A 22,734-nucleotide genomic window follows, 5' to 3' on the forward strand; every position below is an offset into this window, starting at 1 on the left:
TAAATGTAAATTTAGTTTGAGCTTTAGATTATTAAAGTATTTATATTATATATGTGATTATATGAAATTGTTGGTTATTTGTGGATTAGATAATTTAATTGTAAACGTCTAATTATACATTTAATTGTAAACTGGCAATTATATCCTTCTACTTGAATTTATTTTCTTTAAAAAATAAATATATTTACTCATTCTTCTATATATATATATAGTAAACCATCTATGCGATGCACATGGATTATGGATTTAAAATATAATAATATTAAAATTTACCTTTTAATATTCATGAATTTAAAGTAATACTAATAGACAACGTAAACGTTTACAACATCCTTTTATATTACGGTTGTTTTCTAATTTTCTTCATAACATAATTAAACTATAAATATATAATTTGATATCTTTGATAATAATTTTATTTTTCTATTAATATATTATATACACTAAATAAATAATAATGCATAATATAATAATCAAAATATCAGAAAATGACAAAATAAGAAAAAAAGTTATAGAAAAGTTTAAACACGTCGATCTTTAAAAAAAATATATATAAATAAAAAATAAAAAGATTTTTAATTGTTCAATTTATATCATTATATTTTATATATTTATTTCTATCAAATTAAATATATACTATGTTATAACTTTCCTTGATCTTTAATTTAAGATGCACACACACACACACACACACACACATATATATATATATATATATATAGGGAGAGGTTCAAATAAGAACCACTAATAAAATAAGAACGGAGAACCATTTTAAGCCATTCGATCATCAAGATCTACGGTGGATGCATCATCTTGGTGGATAGATGCAGGTGCTGGGTTCGAATCTTGAAGGGAGCAAAAAAATTATTTTTTTCGGATGCAATAAATTTAATAGCGGATGCATTAATTTGTATAGCAGATGCAGTAATTTTATTGGTTCTTATGTTCTCACGATAATTGTGGTTCTCACTATAACCGCACCCTATATATATATATGTAATATTATCCATATGAAATCACACAAAATAGTAAAATTGTGTTTTGTGTAAAGAATAAAGAAAATAAAAATATAAAAAGTTACACTCTCTACATTTTTTTTTTCAAAAATAAATATAGATGCAAAATTTAAAAATTAAAATATAATCATTAAGAAAAAAAAAAGCATAAAATTATCCTACTTCATTTCATGCCTGAATGAAAATTTTCTTATGATAGAGCAAGCTAAAACGCAATTCCAAATTTTAGGGAAAATATTACTATTCTAAATATAAATTATTTAATATATTAAAGTTTTAAATTATTATAACTTGTTGATATTAATTTTTTTTTTTTACATATTATATATCAAATTAAAGGTAATTTCATGACCTTCCATCAAGATGTATAATTCATATTTTATCTAAAATATAATTTAATGAAAATAGAAAAGGAAGAACAATATATCATTAAATAATGGGCATTTTTTTTTCTTTTTCCAATTGAAATATTCGGCAGTTAGGTATTAGTTATTAGTGTAGATAGTGCTTTTTTTTTCCAATTCCAATTATGTCCTTCAAATTGAATGAAATTACATTTACTTTGCTCTTTATATATATAAAGATTAACCATAAATTTTATTATCTCTCATTTTCTTATGATAAAATTATCAATCAAAGAGAAAGCGACCTTGAACAATCTAAGATATACATAACTGGTCGGTGCAATTTTAATTAGTTCCACAAGAGTGCACTTTTTTTTAGCCCCCTTACTAATAACGCGTGACATTTATTAAAACTCTTACCATCAACAATCAAGCATATTTTTATAAGGTGAAGTGAGTATAAATTTTATGTCAAATCAATTTCAAGTGATTTTCCTGCCTGAAAACATACGCAATGAATAAAATAAATAATTCGATGCGGGGGACGTTCAGAATGCTACAATAACAAAGTAGAAGCCATTTGCAAAAATGAAAGTAGTATTTATCTCCAAGAAAATTCATCATGCTCAGGCATCACACACACCAGAAAGAACGAACTACATGGAAAAGCAATAATAATCTCCCTTCGACTACGAAGGGGAAGGATGAAACCGAGTCGGTATACTGATTCCTCATCTACAAATCAGCCCTTCACGCAAGTTATTTCTCAACCAATACCGACAAGGATGAGATTAAACAAAAGGATTCGCAACCTGAAGCTTGATCTGATGATGAAGTGGATACACGCACGACAAAGCAAATATACTGCAAGCAACAGGTGGTTTCCTTTCCTCTACAAAACAAACCATATCATACTCCGATATACTTCCCACAATTTCAAAGGCAAAATGGATTTTCTGTAGTGTTGAGTATGCCTCCAGTTTTGCACAACATCAAGATGGAGTGACATACAGCACAGGAACCAGCCCAGCCAGTTTCCCATCCCTCCCTGGCCTTTTCTTCTTAACCTGCGCAGCAGCTTTGGAGTTAGCAAACTACACGAGCTGCTTAAATCACGAATCATGTGTAAAAGCAGTCAACAATGAAGAAACAATTCTGCTAACGGAGAAAGTTTTCCAACTTAATGTTCAAAGATATCCGAATTTGAACTATCAAATCTTAGTGGTATAGTAATTAATGAGTTTTAACCTTAATAAATAATACTATTGGAGAGCTACTTTTATTCGTCTGGCATGACTAGGAGATCATAAAAAGTTACCGCTATAGCAAGTATAACTAGTTTGGCTCTGTGGAAGGAATGACACTGGATGTGTTACTGACATAGTCAAGATGTGTACATTTGTGTGAGAATCAAATTAAAATCAATTAGGTTAGACCACGACCTAGGGTTTTAGATGGGTACATTAGATACATGAAATAATCTCACATTAACTGTCTTTGAACCCTTAACGAAAAACATAGAACCAAAACCAATAATTGTGAGATTTTACAGGCACCCCTCGAAAGAAAGGGAGAGAGGTTGAATGGTCAAATGCAAAATCTAGCAGGCCAAAGGAGCAATTTCCCATAAGTCGTGAGATCATTATGCTCACAACTTTCAGGAAGTAACTTAGGAAACACACACTCACATTATCATAAGGTAATTCTAGTGATGCATATTAACGTGCATTATACTTACATAATACCAGCCATCTACTTCATCCTCGATCTCTAATTCTTCACCGGCTGTAAGGCTAAGCTGCAGATGTCAGAAAGCACAAGGTTTTCCACATGTGAGAACTACAGTAGTAACATTCAAGCAGTTGCAATCTAGATTAAGCATGACTTAGCTCTGCAATTGGCCAGCTGAATATGTTAACTCACCTCATCATCACCACCAGCTGTGAAGTCATAAAGTGCTGACCCGAACTGTGGATTCCCTGAAGATTTCCTTCCTTCACTAAAACTTTGGGACCCAGACCCAGACCCAGAGCCAGCTAAAGGATTCTCAAATGACTCGTATCTTCGATGATCAGGTGATGAATAAGGTGGAGGTTCTTCTCTTATCTGCAAAAATTTATACATCAGACTGGCCTTTTCTGTTAACAATTATACTGTGGGAAAAAAAGGAAGTTAAGTATCAAACCGGGGAACCAGGACTCTCATATGCACCATATCTACTTCCACCTGGCTTTTCCTGCTTAGCAACACAAAAGTGTTCATAACTGTATATAATCACTTGGATAGGTGGACGGGTAAAATTAAATGGTCAGATTTTAGGCTAAATATAGTCCACTTCTGTTGAATTCAGTTGCTGGCAAATCTAGAAATATGACAGTCATGCTGTTTACAGGTTGACTAAATTTCTTGTTATGTGTCTTAGTGATGCTGATGTCATGAAAGGCACTAAAACACACACTCTCTTCAAAACATTGTAATAGCGGCAGTCAATATTGAGTGTCCTAAATTGTTTCGGGTACAAGACCATGTAAATTTCATTCAAAAGAAGTGCTTTTGTTTCATTCAGAAACATATCTAATTATATCTCCCAGAAAAGAACCATGTACAACTATGTATTTGGAAAAGAAAAGTGAGATTCATTCACTGGTCTAAACTGAAACGTCTCCAATTGCTATCTATTCAAACTCTTTTTTAGTCTCTCTATATGTGTGATGGGGCAAGGGTGCCTTAAAGCATCTCCAACCAATACCCAAACCCAAATTTTGTGCTCCAACCAAGTATAACCCAAGGCCTTCAAACTAAGCGTTATTGTCTTTTCTCGAATAGGTCATAAATAAAACCATGTGGCGGATCAAACTCTCGGCCGAAAATGAGTTTCCATCCATTTTCTTCATAAAAAATTGCAAAATAGCCCTTTTTGCATGAATTACATATTTTACTTTTATGTATTCCAATTTTCATTTATATTTTACTTTCATCAGTTTAATTTTATTTATGTTTTTTAGTTTTATGTATATAATTATATTTGTAATTTTTACTTTTATGTATTTAATCTTATGTATAATATAATTATTTGGAGAACAATTAAAATTATCTTTGTTAAAAATAAAGAACAAAATAACAACATTGATATAGAAGTCACACGCCTGTGAATAATTGTATCATTGATCCAGCTGTGATGAATCATTGAATGTATAATTTTCTCGAGTTCTGTAATTTTTTTAATAAAAAAATTTAGTTCTCTTACGTTATTTAGAATTAAGTTATCAGTTAATATTTTATTTACTAAATTATTGATTATTAATATCTAATATTAATATTATTAGTTTTTTGTGAATATAAAAATTTGCAGATTTGAAAATTATATAGGTATTATTGAGGAAATCTAAAAAATGGTATGAGTGGAATATATTGAGGATATAAATTACCATTCAAGTTTGAGAATGGTTGGAGTTGGTCTTATGTCTGATAAAAACTACTCAAGCTACAGATATAACTTCCATGAATGCCTTAAACATCATGCAAAAGGGCATACAGCAACTTCTTTAGGTCGTATTTCAGCTATCAAATATAAACAAAGGGCAGTTGGATGAAAATTTATCCATACCTTGGACTGTGAAGACCCATGGGTAGATGGTTTTGAGCTGAATAATGATGGATAGTTCATTCCTCCAAAGTGAGAGGATATGGATGTCTCAACAGATCCTATTGAATCTGGGGATGAAGACCCAGATGATCTTGCATCATATTCCTGAAGATCACAGATGTTTAGAAAGGTGTCTACTGAGGATATAGATTTCAAAGGACCAGGAGGGGTCCTAACCTCAGTTTCTGTCGTTTCCAATAGAGTCTTAGCCCACATATCATCATAACTCATAGAAGGCCTGGAAATTATGTTCTCTTCCTCGACATCAGGAGCATCCGTACCAGCACCAGCAAGAAATTCATTGACCTAAAACACAGCAAGTATAGAGTGAGTCTCTCAAGTCACAATAACAAGAAAATTACAAAACCCATCAAAGAGGCAGGGAAAGCATGATTCAATCAGAATATTAACTTGTTTGATAGGTTTCCCAGAACCTGTTTAACAATTCCCTTCAAGACAAAAGAGCAGTATCATGACATATTAAGTTTATTGGTTATAGTTTCCTGTATTGGCTGAAACATAATGTTAAAACCCTACAGTACAACAAGAAAATGTGTGGGCGTGTTAAGAAGAAACAAAAAGTCTAATAAAAAAATCAGAAAGAGTACGTCATCCAAAAGGGATGAGTAATCCTCAAAAAAGTACTGACTTCCTAACCAGCAATATCTGGAAAAAACAGATCATACAAAGAAAAACCCTCGAATTGTTTGTGATTTGAGATCCACCGAGCAACTCTAAACTTTACCTATCCCACACCTCCTATAATGATTCTTCTTTATCCTTGAACATTCACCTATTCCTATCTAGCCTCAAAAACCAACAGAGGGTTGGGATAATAATCTAACACAATGATTTACCTTTTTGCATCTAAAGCTGCCAAAATGAGACAGAAATAAATCATTAACTGGATATGGCAGAAATTATGACAAATCATACCTGCCCAAACATCTTTCTCAAAACTCGCCCATAATTGATTTAAATAATTGGTTACAAAGAATAATTTTCATATTGAAATTACCACCCTCCATTTCCCCTAATAAAGCTTAATCTTTTAACCAAATATTCCCAACACTCAGCCCTCAAAATTCTTTATGTTGCGTAACCACCTCCAAGCGACAGGATAAGAAATAGAAAACTGTTTACTCTCTTTTCAATCAAACTTACTATTCCTTTTGGCACTCAAAATAATGAAAGACCAAAGATTACTAAATAGCTCAAAAATATATAATTAGAGCACCCACCCAATATTGACAAGTAAACTTTTTCCTATGAAGCTAGATATTAGGATAACTTGCTCAGAATTGGTTCCCAAAAGGATATCTTGAGGGGATTCCCTCCCAACAGAAACCTTAAGTTCTTAATAGGACATTAACCCACTGCACAATCAATCATTTTTGGCAAAATTTCTACAATTGGTTTTGTCCTAATTAATGCCTAATAATTCATTCTTTACACCTAAATCTGCAAAAATAAATATCTATATTTGCACTAGCTCTTTGGAACTCTCATAAAAAAACACTATCAAAAAATGACATTATTAAGATAAGAGAACAGTACTGGGTATATATATAAGGTAACATCATAAGATAAATATCTTTAATCTTTACATGCAAAATTTAAGCATTCGTTATCTAAACTTTGATTCACTGATAAACAGCTGTACAAACTATTGTTTCCCCAATTACGTGGTTTTCCTCCTAAATCCTAATCTTAAGAATCCTAGTTGTAGATAATACTAAATACATTAATCATTTCACTCTATATGTTTATAATATAAATATAAGTATAAATATAAATATACATATTCTGCTATAGAAGTTGTGACCAGTAGTTAAGTGCAACAACAATCCCAAAGCAGGTAGTGCCCAATTACTTAAAAATTGCAGTCAACAAGAAAAAGTAATGACATTATTTATCCCCAAATTTGTAAATTCAAGATACATCCATGATCCATTGGATCTTAGAAGTGCTCAATGATTCTTACCCTGTTCATTGCAGGTGCACCATCATCAGCAAGATTTGCTGCCCAAAAATTAACAAGGTCATCATCAAGGGCATCTGGCTCAGTTGACTTCGACTTGACAGTTTCATAGATAAGATCAGGAACCCTAGTCTTGGAAGTTTCATAAATAAGATCAGAAATCCCTGTGGCAACAGCAGGGTCATTGAGGCCAGTTGACGCGCTTATATTGTGCCGAGTGCGATAGATATCAATGAGCTTAGCACTGTGTCATAATATCAAATCAAATCAAATAAAAAACAGTTAGATTGATTCTTTTAGGAACTGAGTTTTTAACAATGACCAGAAAAATGGATAATTATCCTGAAGTACAATGGTCTATGTTATCCCTGTGTCATACATTTTCTAAGAAATTGTTAACTATAAAGAATTTGCTTATATCACAAGAAATGTGCAAACTATAGACAACACCAAGAATCTATCCTTGTTATAAACAATACCCCTCAAGAAGAACCTCCTAGGATTTGTTTCTTGATTAGAACAGCATTGCGCTTGGGCAGAAGAGACTCTTCTAATTGCTTGGTAGTTATTACGTTGTTTATTGGTTATTAAATCATTCTTCTTCAGGCTCCTGTTGTTTGGTTGTTAATTCTGCTTTACTCCAACCCCCCTTTTTCCGGAATTGAAGTCTCTATAAGCATCATGCAGCTGACCATTAAAATTCAATATCATCAACTAAGAAGTAAAGCAGATGGGAGAAAGTACCTTGTTGGGCCTAAAGGGAGATATTTTGCTCTTGGAACATAGCAAAAGAGCGAGACAAGATCTAACAACCTCTCATGAGTTTCATACAGCTTCTTAAGTTCCTCATCCGTCCATTCTTTTTTGGCGTTGTCATGATTGCGCATCTCCCTAAACATTCGAGGGCAAAAAGGAGTTGAGAATCACATCAAGACAGTTAAAACTGAGAGATAATAGAAATTATTCCTTACTTTATCAGTTCATCTTGTGCACTATACATTTCATCTAGGACTTTAAGCATGGGACTTATTAAAGATCCAAGACCAGTACCACTTGCTCCCTGATCTTCACCATTACTAGTATGCATGTCTGAAAACTGAGATTGTACACCACCTTGAGCCAAAGTATGCAAAAATTCATAGATCTGGAGCCTATAAGGCTCACCAGATCTGATTGCCATAGTTGTTAGAGCCTGAGCAGCAACAATGCGAATCTGGCATACACGCACAGAAACTCTTGTTAGCATTCCCTTCTTTGCATAAACTTTTTAATTTTTTATACGAAAAAACAACTTCTATTAACAAAGAAAATCGGGTGGAAGGGACAAGTCAGATAATAGAGTGGAAATCAACTTTCTAGACATGCTCCAAATTTTCCTCAACAAAAATCCTAGATTCTTTTCAAGACTGAAACAACCCCTAACCAAACTTTACTATTTTTGCTAATGAGACCTCCTAAATTAGACAAATGTGGATCGGAGACGGAATGAAGTGCTGCTGAGGGTATATTAAACTCTTTCAAGACTTCACATCACAAACTGTGTGAAGAAAATCATCAACTTAAGACAGTGGAATCTAGGCCTTCAGATTCATTCCTGCAGAAGAGACATAAACTTAGGGCAAGAGAGACCCAAGTCATCTTTATGTAAAGCCCAAATAGATGAGAATGGGAAAGGAAGATCTCATGAGGAAAGGACTTGAAAAGAGAATACTATAGATGAATAGAAATCTACCTTCTAACATCCTACTCATTCTCAACAAGCCAAACATGATCCTCCTACTGCCTCAAAAAAGAATTCAACTTTTGCACTTCATGTTCTTTAATATAATGATGTGAAATTTTACGTACAAAGGAAGAATAAGAAATGTTTGCAGTCAATGAAACAAAAGAAGCAATAGGTGTTTGAAGCCTAGAAGATATACGATAAACTGAAGGATAAAAATTTGAGAGTTGAAACGTTCCCACCCAAACCCTCACTTTATTGCCACCCCTAACACGGACCCTCACTAATTGAACTCTGGATACACTACATAAATGCATTTCCAAAGGATTTTAAAGGTGGATCTGATAGCAATACCCAGACCCCACTTATTTAAGCACATGGAGGCTGGAAGGTGGAAAAGAAGGAAAGCGGCTACGAATTTAAGCTGGACATTTATTATCACAGAAAGAAGACAACAAGATCATTTTATTGCCATAATATAGGGCTATAATTTATAGAACTCATCAAATGGCAATTGGAATTGCCTAGATTAACAATCTGTAGCTACCTACAAATGCCATTAAGTGATAGAATTATTTCCTGAGACAGCATATGTTTCATAAACCAAAAGCACAAGATCTTGCAGAAAATGTGTTCAAATATCAACCTATTTTTCAAGTTGCATAAGGACATGGAAGAAAGCAAGGGACACGATACAAACCTCCCAGCTGCCACTGAAAGCACACCTTTGAAGGCGAGTCAGAGCGCCAGCTAGTGTCGGATTACGGGAGCTTGCAGCAGCAACCATTTTATCTGCATCCAGCATCATCAATGCAGTACCAGGCGGGGTTGCTGATTCCCAAGCATATTCAGAGGCAGCGTAATTTGCATTTTCTCCAAGGAACCAGACCTACATATGATTGAAAAATACCTTAGCATATGGTAAAATTATCAGTTGGAAACTTAAATATGCACAATGATGTTACTAATAGAGCATATAACTCACTGCTGCTTGAACTAATCTCTGCAAAGCAAGTGCTGACTTTGGATCAGAGGCAGATACTCTATCAATTGAGGTAAGTCCCGAAACAGAGCCAGGTTGAGGGGGTGGTAAGTCGAGAACTATTGTGACAGCTTCTAGGGCTGTGTGTTTTCCTTCAGGTCCAGCTCCAACCAGACAAGTCTAGGAAACATGTACCGTTAGGCAAAGATGTGAAAATAGAGCAATAAGTAATCTGGCTGGATCAACTAAACATACTTTCCACAGTAGCTGAAGAACATCAGCATCTATCTTCCCTGGAACTTTAGTCGCAAATATTCTAGCAATTTCAAGAAGAGTGACTGCCATATCTGGTGTGGCCTGAGAAGCACAAATGAGAAAGTGGAAATTGTAAGAGCACAACATGTTGAATATGCTTTAATGAGAAGCTTAAGTTGGGAATGTATTAAAACCTTGCGTTATGTAGAACACAGGTAAGGTATACATAATTAAGAACAGCATTCTATTTCCAGAAAGGCAAGAGTCAAAAGCCAAAAGACACTAATTTCTTAATTGAGAGATGAAAATATATGAAAAAAGAATACTATTAGTAACCCCCCAATTCTAGCCACTTAAAAATTTGAAAATAAAATGATCTCTATTAGCCTAAAGAAATAAAACTTTAACAGTTATGATGGACACAAGAGTAAGAATTAAGAGCAGAAAGGGGGGGGGGGAGGGGAGCGAGAGAAGGGAAAAAGTTCACAATTCTAGAACGCAAAAGAAAGACGGCAAAATGTCTAGAACGATTAATTACAGTCTCCTGCCAGTTTAGTACCTTGAACCGAGCATGCAGCGTGAGCAATATATCATTTAACAAAGTTGCTGGCCAAGATGGATCTGAGAGCTCAGAAGCAATTATAGATTCCAGTTCATCAAAAGATTCATATGGACTTTGCATCCATATCAGAGCTTTAATCACCATAGCACGTACATAAACACATTCACACGCAACAGTTGTTCGCACAACCTCCATTAGTGAAGCCAACAAACTCGCAATTGTGTCCTTCGAACCAATCCCATTGGATACTGGAGGAACTTTGCGACCTGGCAGCAATAGCAGAATAGAAAAACAAAATCATTACCAGGGAGGATGGAAAGTCATAGATTCGGACATAAATAAAGTACAAAAGTCGAAATATATAAATATACAAGCATCCAGGCATAGTTTGCATAGCTTCTCTAAAATGACTGATTCTTAGAACTGGATGAAAAAGCAATACATTAGGAGAGTAGCAGATACCAATCAAGCGAGTGGGCTAGTTACTTAAAATGCAGACCTACATCATGGAACAACACCTCTTTTATGTGAGGACCAATCAAACTAACAGAAGGAAGGAATTCAACAATCAGACCCTAAGCACACCACTATCCATAACGGAAAACAGAAAAATAAGCTCAACTCAATGTTCAACAAGAACTAACTTAGTTTGTGCTTAATTTTCCATAGGAAAAACATGAACACTAGACTGACCAATGAGAGAGAACGGTATAATTCTCGCAACAGGCACACTATACCAATGAGAGAGAAGAGTATAATCCTCTCTGGCTCCTTCCAAACCATTCACTTCAACACCGAGCAAAATACATCCCATAGGACCTCATGAGTAATCATCCCCAAAGTTCATTCAAGAACAATCCCCGACCAATAAGACAAACAATTGTTGAACACTCGATCATAAACAATCAATTCATTATCCTACAATAATGAAGTATGCATTGGGGCACATCCCTTCCACAGAATGATTATCTTCTTTGCACATCACCAGATTTAAAATCAGTAAATAATAAACCGAAGTGGATTAACCTTTGTCACAGCATCAAGAGCTAAAACTATGAAATATAAATATATTAAAAACTTACAAATGCACCCGATTTACTTCACAAACTAGGAATAGAACAAGAGCTAGCAAGTCGGAAGCAAAAATAGATTTTCTATGGACACTCATCTGGGATACAATTTTGCTGTAAATTCTTCAAGACACACATATCCAGTATAGTTTCAAGTAATGCATATTTTCAAGAAGGTACAGGTCCAGTTTAAGGCATAAACTTCTCTGCTTACTAGCCCTATGCTTACCCAAACACAACAAAAATAGCTCATCAACATTTCTTTTTTTTTAGGGGCAACTGATCAACATTTCTGATTTTACTGTTTCTTGGAGATGAAAAAGCTTGTGATATCGTGGTACATGTTCTGATTTATGTTTTACAGGTCAATGAACCAAACTAATATAATATCTGTATTCCCTTTTTCAAGCTTATCTCAAAATCCAATGGCAACATATTCCTCCTTTTCAAATTTATATATGGGCTTGCCCTTATAAGTTATAACAACCACCTACTTTAACATACAAGTTATTTAGAAGTTCAAGAATACAACACAATCATTGTTCTGCACCTGTAAATGTTGGTAAATGCCTAAATGGCAGAATTTATGATCATCTAATAGAAGTTTCATCCTATGATAACAAGCTAGTATACTTTTGGAGAAGAAATGGCGGATATTATAACCAGGACAGTGCAGGTATCACATCCACTACCTTCAGATGGTGCAGTTGGATTTATATCTGGATCATATGAGTCATTGTTGTCAGAATAAGTATTAACTTCAGCTCCTTCATCTATATCCTGCAGACCTAACGCAAAAGCAGCAGCACGACTTTTTCCCATTTCCTGGACAACTCTGCTTGCTGCATGCAATACAGGTCGAGAGAAACTCCGGAAAGAACTTTCCAATCTGTAAATAAAAGCAAAAGGCACCAACTAATGTTTCAAACTCATATAGATAAATAACGATGATATGTACAAAGAATGTAGACACCTTGCTACATTGAGCAAGCAAATAGAAAACAAAAGGAGGGCTATGACCTCCGCATCACAAGTTTGATCAGTGGTTGTGGACGCCTAGTCTTTGTAGATTTATCTTTGGTGGCCTTTGGTGGAGCAGCATCTTTTTCGTCAGAAGTCGAGTCTCTCATAGATGGTGTATCTGGAACCTTGAGAATTTCTCTACTTAATCGATACCATCCAGCAGCTCTTTCCTCAGTCCTGTATTAATTTTGCAAAAGGAAGTAAGCTGTTAGGAGTATATTGGGAAACTAAGAAATATGCATGTATCAGCTATGCACAAGTCACCCATCAGAAGTCCAAATAAAAAATTGAAGACAAAAACTCGGAAACTGCAATTGTATTCATGGGTACCTTTCCGAATTATCAAATTTACCCAGGACACAAAGTATAGCCTCAAAACAAACTCTTTCACTGGGATCCAAGAGAAGTTGATAGAGTACAGAATTAAACTGAGACTTGATGTCTGAACGTTCTGCGTTCACAAATATTTCAGATCTCATCTCAGTATCATCCAAGATTACAGTTCAGAATTAAACTGCAGAGTGAAGGTAAAACTTTGGATTTTATCAAAAACATGTACCATCCAGAACTCGAGCTCTGGCCACTGTATGACACAACTTAGCAAGTGCAACTCTAGCAAGAACGTCATGCAAATGAAGGACATCCTGCAGGGCCCCTGATTTATAGAAACTCTGATGAAGATAATGGTAAAAGGAATTCAAGGATGGTTTTCACACATATCTAACGGGACAGAAGCTACGAAATATCAGTCATACCCCCAGGTTGGACATGCTTTCCTGCAAACACCACAAAATATGAAAATTAGAGATAATTTGAAATCTCCAATTCAAATACATGAATACAATATCATCCTAGCAATAAAGGTAGAACTACAGCAAGCAACAAGATATCAAAAAGTTTCATCCACATTTGCACGCTGGCCATTTGTTAAGAACTTGAAACAATTATCCCTCTCAAGTTTAATCTTGGTTAAAAAACGTCCCTTCGTCTGCCATAATTTTAATTTCACGACTCATGGTAGGCAATCCCAAGCTTTGACAATCTTGTGGACCCTCTACGGTGGTCCGCAGGCCCCAATGACTGCTCTAAGAGGTGATCATGCCACAGGGATTTGCCCTAATATGTTGGATATAATTTAAGAAGTCAATTTGAAAGATGGCCATCTTTGTTTTCTCTTAAAAAACATTAGAAGAAAATCTGTCCATGCACATGCTGAAAGAGAAAAAATATTTGCACTTAGAATGTATGACCCCATAAATTAGCAGCATTTTAGAGACCTGAAATCTTAAGAAAAACTAAAAACAATGGACCTCAGGTGCATCGATAAGGGTTTTATTCAGCATTCAGTTTAAAATGGATTTGCACAAGGCATGCAGTTAGCCAAAAAAGCATGCATATTGAGAAACTTCCTATATATACAGAACAATGAGTTGTGTTATGAAAATGTGCAAAATGCCAAAATATCCACTTGAATATCTTATCACCAATTGATATGCCTGTCTATGAACAAATTTTGAAACAAGACTCTGAGAAACTTCAAAGAGTAACATTACCTAATGCCATTGCAACTGCGTAGGGATCTTTTGAGGCTAATTCAGATAGAATTTCCAGGGAATGTCTAACCGCTACTGGATCAGAGAACAAAACACTGCAATGTCATTCCAGTTAGGGTCTTAGATGATATAGAAAATGAATATTAATGGCATAGAATGGTTATAATATGTAAGTGTGTTCTGAAAGACCTAAATGTAAAGACCAGTAAGATCTAAACACAATGACTGCATATAATTGATAGATGAGCACAAGCATCATATTATAATTAGACTATATTGTTGTGGTCCAGAGAACCAATTAGGTTAAGAACTTTCAAATTAAAATAACCTTTGTGATTTTTGCAGCATTAAAATAAACTCCCTTGTACCTCTTGTATCCAAATTGATTTATGCTAATTATTGCATTTGATGAATCATTTTTTTAAGATAGACTATGTATAATTATAGTTAATTATGTCCTCGAGATATGACAAAACATCATTATCACTATGAAAATAATATGCCTTACTAAAATTATATAACTTGAAATATGTCATTGAGTAAATAATATAACTTGAAATAATAACTTGAAATATGTCACTAAAATAACTTGAAATATGTCATTATGTAAATAATAACTTGAAATAAATTACTTGGATGTAAATCATATAACTTAAAAGTATAATTAAACTTTATGGTAGTTTATATTGTATATGTACAAACTAACATTATCATTATCATTATGTAAATAATGATATATAACTTGAAATATGTCTTTAGGTTGAATTGTGGCTCTAAACAAAACAAAATTAGAGGAAAATTTAACTTCAAATACAGAACCATTGTATTCACAAGATGTAAACATGTCAAAAAGAACTTGGTACATAAATAGAGTAAACTATTTGGATGTAGCAACTAACTAATATCTTTTGAGGGTATTAAGGGTGAATTTCAAAGTACCAAATTATAAAGAGGGTAAGAGGGTCCAAAAAAGTTTTCTCATAATCAAGCTTTAATACAGATTAAACATAGATAATGAAGATAGCAGAAAGTTTCATTAACCTGAATCAGGATTGAGAATAAATACAGCACCGATACAACCAAACCTAGCAGCCTAGTACAGAAAGATCATTAAACTCCAGACATCCTCAGTAAGTAAAGCATCAATGAAAGACAGTAAGCTAACCCTTGTACAGCACGGTGAAGAAATGCAGGATTTCCTGGATCCAGAGGGAGTCTTCTCAAAGCACTTATGGCTGCATATTGCAAATTGCTTCGGATGACCGACTGATGAATTACCAGCCATAGGAAAAGAAACAGTCCCAAAAACACAGAAAAACTTAATACATCAATTTCAGTAAGCTGCAAGGCACCATTATAAATGAAGCTAAAGAACCAGTGATAAACTAATCAAAGTTCATTAAACATGCATGTAATAAAAAAGGAAAAAGTAATGCAAAGAATGGATGCACTAAAACTTTGGGAAAGCATACAGCACCTGAACTAAAAACCTCAAGGACTATGACGGTGAATTCTTATAACTAGCTGGTGACATCCTGCTAGATAGATGGTAAAGATCATAATAATTTCTTTTTAACTAAAATTGAACAACATGATAGGCTGCAGGAGTATAAAATATCCTAAAAAGTCATTTATCAGTTCTTCTTCGCCATTTCTCAAGGCAGAAATATATGAACATTACATACAGCTGGGACAAATCAAAATTAAAGATGTGAGTGGTTTGGATGCATATAATAACTCAAACACAAGTATATCACAATAAAAGATGGAGATTTGCACTGAGATTGGTAGCCAGTTGGATGTAAATTTACAGTCCGGGCCAACTAGAAGTCAAATTCATGCAACCCTATGATGAAAAATCAGTATTCCAGCCTCAGAGTTAGATGTAACGCTAAAGATACGTCTAAGGCAGAATCAGAAGGAGCACTAAGCAGGAAAATCAAGAAGTTAGAGATAAAGAGGAGTTAAAGAAGTCAAGAACTACACTGCCGTTACCTCCTTATCACCTCCCTTTATTCCAAATATTCCCTTCTTACGCTTCTGAGGTTCACCAACCTGGAAATCAAAAACTTCTATTTGAGTATTCAGAATTAGGCCTCACCACATCAGCTGTAACCATCAAAGTTACTAAAAGTTTAACTCACTGCAACTGCTAAAGAAAAGGAACACTAATATAAAGAAATATCTTATAGAAGCCACGGAATACAACATCTGATTAGCTAATAAGAAAGCACTAAACATCTAACTTTGGCTACAAGCTTCTCACTTGTAGTGATCATCCCACGAAAATGCTGCCACCAGGTGTATATGAGATTTTATGAAGTCACAGATGCAACTTTGTAGAGCATATACTCTTGAGATCTTCTACAGGCAACATTCACAACTTTGCTTGCAACTTTGAGAGAAATACAGTAATATTATAATACTTCTATTTCTTTAATATCTGACATAGTTACTGCCGCAATTTTGATAATCTATAGCAGAAGTTTCAGAATCTATCAATTTAGAAGTACACAAACACAAAAAAGATCAGAATTGTTTCGCTGGTAGTGACCCGGATTTGTATATAGAGTAGAGTCCAACATTTTACTATAGGAAAACAAAAGAACTACATATATAACTCAACAACAAGAATATGTGGAGATGTATACATAAGCATGCAGTTCTTTTTTTCCATATAAGAGATGAGTAGAAAGTTATAACTAAACAAACCTTTTCCAGAATGCTGAACACAATTTCATACACCTTGGATAGGATTTCTGAGTTGCTTGAAGGAGCATACGTAAGAGCCTTCAGCGCTTGCAGCCTCCGTGGATGAACTTCAAGAGAAAATAAAGAAAGAAATTGCAGATCTTCAGTTTCAGGTATTACATAAAACTTTGTTTGAGATTTGAAAAACAATAACAGCAACAATTAGACAGCATGTTTCACAAGTTGCAGCTAACACATACCAGCACCTGTAATATCACGCGAAACTTGAAAATCTGAAAATTCAATTTATAAATAAAAAACTTTACAGACCCCCGACCCCATCCAAGTTAGAGGTCTCAGAAATATCAAATCAAAGGGAATTCTCATTCAGAAGTGTACTTATGCCCCTCACATATGGTATTTTCCCAACCAAAATACAAGTGCTGTGCTGAAAGTTTATTCACTACAATACCTCCTCCACTTCAGAATCTTTTGGTCTTACCAACATTTCAGCTCACAACGCAACCAACCCCACCAGCCTCTGCAGTTCCATCTTTTCACTGTGGGTCAATGGCACATTTTTCTCCACTGACCAACACACGGACCGTACCTTTAAACCCCTCCCCCCCCCCTCCCCTCCTTGCACAGGGTTTTACCGCTATAATGTTCCTTTCATTCTCCAGACCCTAGAACACCCGGGAGGCAATCCCCGAATCACCACCAAAGTAAAAAGATGTGACCATCTTGTAGCCAAATCGTACTCTTCTTAATATCTCTTCAAAGCCAAATATACAGCAGAACCAATCCGCATTGAATTGTATTTATTAAAAAGAAAGTAGTGCTGCTAAAGTCAGTTGGAATAGTATTGGCATATCAGCTAATTAGACTTACACCAGAATATCTGTCAAAATTTACTGCGTATATTCATCTTTAGCTCCATGAAACAGTAAATAGAACATGAAATAGGGCAATAAGTCAATATAAAGCATGCAAAATGGTGGACATTTTTTCTTGTTCCATTGATTTCTGGATGGTTTCTGATGTTTCTGAAAGAATGAATTAAATATAAGTGTCTTCCCTGTCAACCTCATGTCTATTGGGGCTAATTTCTTTGTGAAATTTATTTCTGATAAAAGACAGTACATTTGAATTTATTTATTATTTCTCACTTCTCTTATGTTTATTTGACCTTGGAAATGAAGTCAAGAAACATTTAAGGAGATGTAACAATTAGCAGCTAGGTCCGTACTAGATGAGAATCAAGTGGCAGCCCAAGATGCTCTGACGAGAAATAACAGTACTAAGTGAAGTGGTTCTATAAGGCAGTAATCACATGTACAGGTAATTCAAAATTAAAGATAAAGCACCAGAATGGGAGCAGAAATTCATTAATGATGCTCAAAGATTAACAGCCCAATGTGATGGTCAACAAAGAGAGAAACTCAATCACAAATAAGAATGTAAGAAACTAAAAGGTTTTTTCACAAAAAGTAAGGCAACAGGACTGCAAATTTTTACACTATGAAGAATTAGAAAGGGGTGGCCCTTTTCTGAATGCAAGGGTAAGGGTGCTCCGACTCCCCAAACCTGTATAGAATCTAAACCTTAAATCTGTTTATAGTTTAACTTGCAGTTTTTGAAATGTTTTCACTATCAATAAACAAAAATACAAATTCAGGAAATGGTAGACCTGTAAATGAGATAAATAATGAGTTGTTAAAATATGTGAGAAAGAGTCATCACTCACATTCAACTTCTTCATTTAAAGCTTCTGTAGTTAATCGCTCAACTACTCGAGGAACAACATCAGCTCTTGTCACGCCTCCAACTGCATCAATGTCAGCCAAAGCATCCCAATTTGGTGTAGGTATCCCGCCACCAGGGCTTAAACCTTGCGAACCAGAATCTGACAGAATTCTTGCCAGGTAATAATAAACATACCGGAGTACAGTCCTATCCTCACACTGCTGGTCAAGCTAGAGTTTGGAAAAATTTAAAGGATAAAGTCACTTTTCATTCTTAGAAAACAAAGATTGACAAGTATAAGAAACTTGAAGTACTGAGAAATGTGCGTCACAACATGAATATAAGGCCATGGTTTAATCTGAAAGAGTATTGACTCATGACTTAGTTGAATGCTTAAATGTATTATAATAAGGTTTAGAGCTAAACCTTTAGCTGCTTTTCAAATAGTGTTATTGATCAGGACCATCAAGATCATTCTTATTTATATTTCTCTTGGACACCCACTCAAGAATTTTTGTAAAAGCAATGTCATCCGAATCTCTTGAACAACCAACTAGATCCCTTTAGGCAAGCAATTATTAATCTTTCAGTTTGGTCTTAGAACCTCAATGAGCCTCAAGATCTTTCCAGGGAGAGCATGCTTATATGATTGAGATATCAGATGAAAACAGTAAAGGATCAGAAGTTGTACCCCAATTTCCTTATTTGTATATTGTCATTTTCATATAAGTTTTGTTAGTACCAGACATCTACGGATATGCAGTCAACATCAGGAAAGATGCACTGGATTACTAAGAAAAACAATTTCCCATTGTCTCAAAGCATTTCCCTTCATACACAAACATATTCTTGTAATATGAAAATAAAGAATTTGTTGTAACCAACAATTTAAGTTTCCATTGCTCTTGTATACGCTGCTTGAGCTTAAAAACCTCCCTTCTTTTTATCACCTCAACAGTAAAACCATCTCTTAACACTAATATTTTCATCCAGGGAATTACCGATATAAATATAAATTTTATTTTGCTTGAAATGTCTTCATAAACACATGGGTTTATCTCTTTATGCAAACAGTTTATAAAATGGAATAAGTTGATTAAAATGGAAACTTTGGATCAGATTTAGGAGCAACACCCCTCAAGTCCAACTCTTGCTATTCTACCATTATTGTGCAACTCAAACGTCATTTCCAGTAACATTGCTTCAAACAGCACCCTCATCCACATTTTCCAAGCATCTACAATTTCCCATCTGCCTCCATTATTAACCACCGATAAGCTCACAGCACTTTCTCTTCTAGTTGATTTCTAATATTTCCTTTCTAACTTCAGGTTACAAGTATCATACTCGGTTCAAAATCCAAGGACAATGTAGCTCCCTCATTTCATTTTGGTTAGTATGCGTTGTACTTAACAAGGATTCATTGTTAATATAGATTTAATGGATCTTTTATATTCACGACATTCCAGTTCCTTACCATTTTTATGACTGTTACTTGCCTTACATTTCTTCTTGTCTAATTATGATTCGCCTGTTCAGTGTTAGTGGATGTACTCTTCAGTAGTTCTACGGAAATCTGGATGTCTACTCTTTAGAAAATGAATACGTGATTTGATCTCATCTGATAGCACAAGATCAAAGTTGAATTCTTACGCACCAAACAATCTAAATGTTTAAATTTCTAAACCAAACTTGAGGGAATTTTCTGAAGCTCAACTTGATAGCAAAGACTAATCAAATAGCCAAAACTAAAGCTCTAGGTTTTTATTCACCCAAGCATCTAGGTCTTATGGACAGAAACAAAAGCAGACGAAGATTCTCTATGGAAAAATCATACCATTAAAAGTGAAGGTGCCAAAGATGGGTCAACAGAGTTGTAGACAGCAAGCTTTGGAAATACATGGTGCACCAATTGCCTCTGTGAGCTTTTCTACAAATATACACCAAAAATGTGGAAATCAGGAGATAAACTTGTATAAAACCATGAAAGACATACAATAAATAAATAGAGAATAAAAGCAAATAGAAAAATACTTGATCAGATGAGGCTGCTAGCTCATGTATACTCCTTGCAAGTTGGGCGTAAGACACTGGCTGTTACAACCAGATGAAAGCATCAACAGCAAAAAAAGTTGTACCATTATATAATAATGAAAAAAACAATGACTATGCAACAGCATTTGCGTTTCATGTTATGATAGCAGTGTGCAAGTTCATTATGGAGAGAAATTGAGTCACGGCACTTCATTGACGCAAAAGAAAACTAAGCTTTGATCCTATTCGAATGATGAGACACCAAAATCAAAAATCAAGAAAAATGCAGTTAGAATTCAAGGTAGATCAATAGACCGTTGAATGGTTCATCAAAAAATGACCTCAGCCGAATCAAATCCTATCTCATTTCACAACATATATGATATCTCAACTTCAAGTAAAATAGAAATACAAAAATGTGTAACCGACCGTGGTAAAAACACAAGAGCAGCAGAGTTACAAAAATTAAGACCTTTTTCTTTTGCCTTTGGGGCATAATGTTGGCGCGAACTGGGTTGAAAGCAGCCTTGGCAGCAGAGATGGTGTCACTCTGGATCTGCATCAGAGTCCCCTTCTTCGACTTCCGCTCGGCCACCAGCGGCACCGGCGGGCCAGCTGACGCCGCGGAATCAACGGGCGGCGGCGCCGTAGTCGACGCCGCAGGTGAAGGCTTCGACGACGAACCATCCGAGGTTATGAGATCCATGAGCGTCGTACCCGATGACTCCTGAAATTGAAATGACCAATTAATCAAGGACTGATTCCCCACTATATGAAGCGACGTAAAAGTTGGAAACGGTAATTCTAAATTTGGAAGTAGATAATTGAGCAAAGAAAAAGGAAAAGGAGATCTTTGAGACCAACCGCCATGGACAAATCTCGGCGAAGTAGCAGAAGAAACGGTGGGGTTGTTTGTGGAGTGATCTGATCCTGATTTTCAATTTTTCAGGACAGAATACTTTCCTTACCACGGCTGCACTGTACAGCAACAACTATTCTTCAAAATTTCAACTCATTTACTAGTTACTGCCGTGTCTCCCTTCAGTCCTTCACAGAAAATTAAACAAATTAAAAATGTTTTAGAGATAAATCTAGTATGGTTACTCGCTATCTTCGTAATTGACTTTTTTTCAACTCAACCATCGGTTAAAATATTTAGGGCGCGTGTGGTAGCCCTGAAATGGGCATATTATATGCTTAGCAGGTCTTTTTTCAATGTTTGGTAGCCCACTAAATTTTGAGAGCAGGCCCGTCTAAAAGTCAATGGCCCGCTCCTAAACACTGTTCCACCATTGAAATGAAACCAGCCAAATGGGTCGGTTAGAAATTAAATGCTTGAACAGTAATAATTTCCATTACGATTTTACCCTTCGAAATCTACAAATTCAAACATTAAAATTGAGGGCGGTCTTTTTTTTTTCAAACAGAAGTTTTTGGATATTGGAGTTTGTGGGAGGGAGCTTCATATTTTGGGCGAATGCGAAGAAGGTGAGCCGGATTATGGGCATTTCTGTTGTATGTTCGAACTATTTTCTTCAATTCTATGTATCAGCACACGGCGTTTGTAATCGCAGAGGTGTAGTGGTTAGGGTTTTATTTTTACTTCGTCTGAAATAAGGTCTTTCTTTTCATTTCAATCATCTATATTTGAGGCATTCATATCGAATGTATTGAATTCTCCTAAAATATCATTAATTCATTGCAGCGTTGCTGGAGGGAAGCCACTGAATTCGAGCTACGATCGTCGTGTCTCTGCTACAAAAGGTATGACAAGTATAAGATTTGTGATACTGCCTCGGCAAAAAGGTGAAGCAATTTCCATTATTTCCACAAATCTTAGTTCACGTTAAGGCCATATTATGAATTGAGATAGAATAATTACAAAAATGGATTAATATTGTAGTAGAAAGTTGTGTGCTCTACGTGTAATGCCCTGTCTTGTAGGAGTATTTTATTCTTGCCATCTTTTTGTTGTGTTATACATGTTACCTAATCTCATGTCTTCTCTTTGAGTTGAGCCCTAGTTTTTTCAATTGTGAAGGTTACAGATGCCAATTTCTAAGCGTGAGAGTGAATATTTGTTGTTGGTATTGGAGGAAATTTATCTT

At 35.0% G+C, this 22,734-nt stretch overlaps 1 protein-coding gene across 1 annotated transcript; it reads right to left on the reverse strand.

Moving 5' to 3' along the window:
- Positions 1-1,914: 1,914 nt before the first annotated feature.
- LOC131021398 (uncharacterized) lies at positions 1,915-21,654 on the reverse strand. Its single transcript, XM_057950583.1, has 27 exons — positions 21,491-21,654; positions 21,099-21,353; positions 20,627-20,686; positions 20,430-20,522; positions 18,594-18,822; positions 16,868-16,974; positions 16,151-16,210; positions 15,321-15,421; positions 14,156-14,250; positions 13,358-13,378; positions 13,162-13,257; positions 12,933-13,053; positions 12,600-12,779; positions 12,272-12,468; positions 10,507-10,775; positions 9,948-10,049; positions 9,696-9,872; positions 9,411-9,599; positions 7,959-8,200; positions 7,732-7,878; positions 6,991-7,231; positions 5,184-5,312; positions 4,968-5,111; positions 3,546-3,596; positions 3,284-3,466; positions 3,099-3,158; positions 1,915-2,427 (listed from the first exon to the last, which is right to left on the reverse strand). The coding sequence occupies exons 1-27, from the start codon at positions 21,494-21,496 to the stop codon at positions 2,353-2,355; spliced, it is 3,630 nt and encodes a 1,209-aa protein (XP_057806566.1). The 5' UTR covers positions 21,497-21,654; the 3' UTR covers positions 1,915-2,352.
- Positions 21,655-22,734: the final 1,080 nt, after the last annotated feature.

Source organism: Salvia miltiorrhiza, chromosome 4 (genome assembly GCF_028751815.1).
Source record: "Salvia miltiorrhiza cultivar Shanhuang (shh) chromosome 4, IMPLAD_Smil_shh, whole genome shotgun sequence".
In the NCBI taxonomy this organism is placed as follows: Eukaryota; Viridiplantae; Streptophyta; class Magnoliopsida; order Lamiales; family Lamiaceae; genus Salvia; species Salvia miltiorrhiza.

Excerpts from the sequence above, each read along its gene's own strand:
- LOC131021398 (XM_057950583.1), bottom strand. Across the intron at positions 20,523-20,626 it reads TAGCAGCCTCATCTGATCAA|AAAAGCTCACAGAGGCAATT; the intron begins GTATTTTTCTAT and ends GTATATTTGTAG. Across the intron at positions 3,467-3,545 it reads ATGAGAGTCCTGGTTCCCCG|ATAAGAGAAGAACCTCCACC; the intron begins GTTTGATACTTA and ends AAATTTTTGCAG.